Raw genomic sequence first — 2,512 nt, forward strand, 5'->3', positions numbered from 1 at the left:
GTGACTTAATTTTTTCAGTTTCTCACAACTAATTAGCGGCAAGCAAAGGCATGCACTCTTTCTTGCACATTTAAATCTCTTTGACCCATTTTCTCTTGTTTTTTTCTCCACGCAAATAAAAATTGATACCATTTTCAAATAGGAAAAGGTTCTCCCCTCGAAGAGTCAAATCAATACTTCAAATAATATTGAATTGGCGTTTCTATTGAGCCTAGATAAGCATAAGTATAACAAACTAAAATCTTCCGATTCTTATATTTTGAATGTAAGGTACACAATATAACATACTTTTAATCAAAATTAGCTATAAATCAAAATAGTAGCATACTTTTAATCTCATTGTTTTTGTCATCTAAACAACTTTGTCTAAATGGAAGGTACATAATATAAACTTGCTTAAGAAAATTGAAATTTCTGTTAATATTTGCTTGAGCTCTAAAGTCTACAAACTTAACCAAGCAAGAGAGTTTCACCTCCACATATCTAAATCAAAATAGCACAGCAACCCAACTACAGAGAAACACATTCATCCACTACAAAATATTGGATGAAAGGAATATTCTAGCAGCAAGAATTAACAATATGCAAATCCAATACCAAGTTTAGTACCATTGATAATTCTCTTAGCTCTCATAATCTGTACAAAATTTATGCATTAATTTCTCAAGGTCCTCCTGGTGTCTTTGGATCATGCCGGTTGTTTGCTCCTGTCCCTGGATAATCATTACTCTCCAAATCAATCCTTCCCTCTACCATGAACTCTTCTGCCATATCTAACATTTCTTCTCCATTTCTCAATTCCTCAGCACCCTGAAAACCATAGACACAAAAATTGTACTCAGTTGGACCCTTTGCGGCATGCAGATACAGGAACTCTTGAATTTTGGAATATATTGCAAGGATTATATAAGATTAAATTATGTTCATGAGGGTCTAAATTATAACCTTATCAGATGTAATCTGGGTTGAGAGTTTTTCTTTGTTTGGCAAAAGCCTTCCTGCAAACAATGAAATTTCAACATAGAATTAAAATCAATTTTGAAAATTAAAAAAGAAAGAGAGATGAAACAGGTCCATGTTAATCATAGGAAAAGTAATTTAATTTCATTCGTACTTGTTGTTTGGAGAGCAGCAGAAGAGACAACAAATGAAAAAACTAGAAGGATGATGATGAGCAATTGCAGGGGAGATTTGAAACTCATGTTGGAAGAAAAACTAGGGGGATCTGCTGAAAGATGACAAATTAATAAGAGAGCTGAAGAAGGTGAATTTTGTGGAATACCTGTGGAGATGGTGTTTATATAGAAAATCTCTTAAGACAGAATAATTGATTTGAATATTAGAGCACAACCCAAAGTACTATAGCTTGCTCCAAAGTCAACCTCAAGTTTTACATTTTTATTTATTATTGCTTATGGCAAAGTATTTAAAAATGAAATTGTGGACGTGTTTCAAGTTGCCTGCACCATATAGCTAGCACAATGTGCATGTACCAAAGATAAATAAAATTAATGTGCCAAAAAAACAAATATAGCACAATGTGCCTTCTCCACATGACTGGTCTATTTTAGCTTCCGATCGCAAAATATAGCTATAACTATAAGTATTTAAAATAATAATTACTACGTCAGTATTATATTTTATTTTTTTGATACTTTTACTTTACACTATTTTTACCGGATTTTTTCATAAAGAGGAAAATATAATGTGTAAGTAAGAAATTATAGGTCAAACATTTTTAGTAAGATAAATATATAGATAGTAACAGTTTTGGATGCATGCAAAGTTGTTGCAAATTAAACCGCTGTTGTACTTAAGCATGTGCAACAGAAACCACTAGAAGAGTTCACGGGTGTTCTTAGGTGTCGCGTAAAGAAAGGATCAATTTTGTATACACAAATTAGCTCTCTGTCCAATTTTTAAACTTTCAGGTAGTTACACGTTACACTACAGCCTAATTATTATGCAGGTGAGGAGACAATAGCCCAATATTTTAAAAAGAGTAATAATTATGTATTTTATAATCATAAATTATCATTTAATTTATTTTAAAAGTTAAATTATTATTCATAATAATTTGTGATCAGATAATTATATAAAAAGATTTACTCTGTGAATGTATCATTTTTCTCTTTTAAATAATATTTCCCTTCCTTATATACTAATGTTTAACATTAATGTATATAAAATCAGAAATATTTACTATATAAATGTAAAATAATATTATATTTAGACTAAATAATCGTATATGGTATCTAACTTTTTATAATAAATTATTAATAATAATAATAATAATAAATATAGTCAGAAATATAATTAATAATATTTTTAATTTATGAAACATAAATAATTTTAGAAAGAGCTAAGGTATTAATAAAATATGAGATGAATATAGTATTATATTTGTCTTATCATGGAATCTCTTACATTCTTAGTTAATCACAGTAGATATATTCGAAATTGTGAGAGGGCTTCCCACTTCTAAAATTAAATTTAGAAAAATAAAGATGTC

At 29.3% G+C, this 2,512-nt stretch overlaps 1 protein-coding gene across 1 annotated transcript; it reads right to left on the minus strand.

Moving 5' to 3' along the window:
• Nucleotides 1–285: 285 nt before the first annotated feature.
• On the minus strand, nt 286–1,325 carry LOC114399077. The gene is made up of 3 exons (XM_028361179.1): nt 1,115–1,325; nt 946–998; nt 286–810 (listed from the first exon to the last, which is right to left on the minus strand). Exons 1-3 carry the CDS (start codon nt 1,200–1,202, stop codon nt 664–666), a joined length of 288 nt encoding a protein of 95 aa, XP_028216980.1. The 5' UTR covers nt 1,203–1,325; the 3' UTR covers nt 286–663.
• Nucleotides 1,326–2,512: the final 1,187 nt, after the last annotated feature.

Source organism: Glycine soja, chromosome 19, assembly GCF_004193775.1.
Source record: "Glycine soja cultivar W05 chromosome 19, ASM419377v2, whole genome shotgun sequence".
Lineage (NCBI taxonomy): Eukaryota > Viridiplantae > Streptophyta > Magnoliopsida > Fabales > Fabaceae > Glycine > Glycine soja.

Coding starts and splice junctions, on each gene's coding strand:
- LOC114399077 (XM_028361179.1), bottom strand. CDS start 1,202: ATGAGTTTCAAATCTCCCCTGCAATTGCTCATCATCATCCTTCTAGTT. Junction 999..1,114: donor TGCTGCTCTCCAAACAACAA/GTACGAATGAAA, acceptor CATTGTTTGCAG/GAAGGCTTTTGCCAAACAAA. Junction 811..945: donor CCCAGATTACATCTGATAAG/GTTATAATTTAG, acceptor TATGGTTTTCAG/GGTGCTGAGGAATTGAGAAA.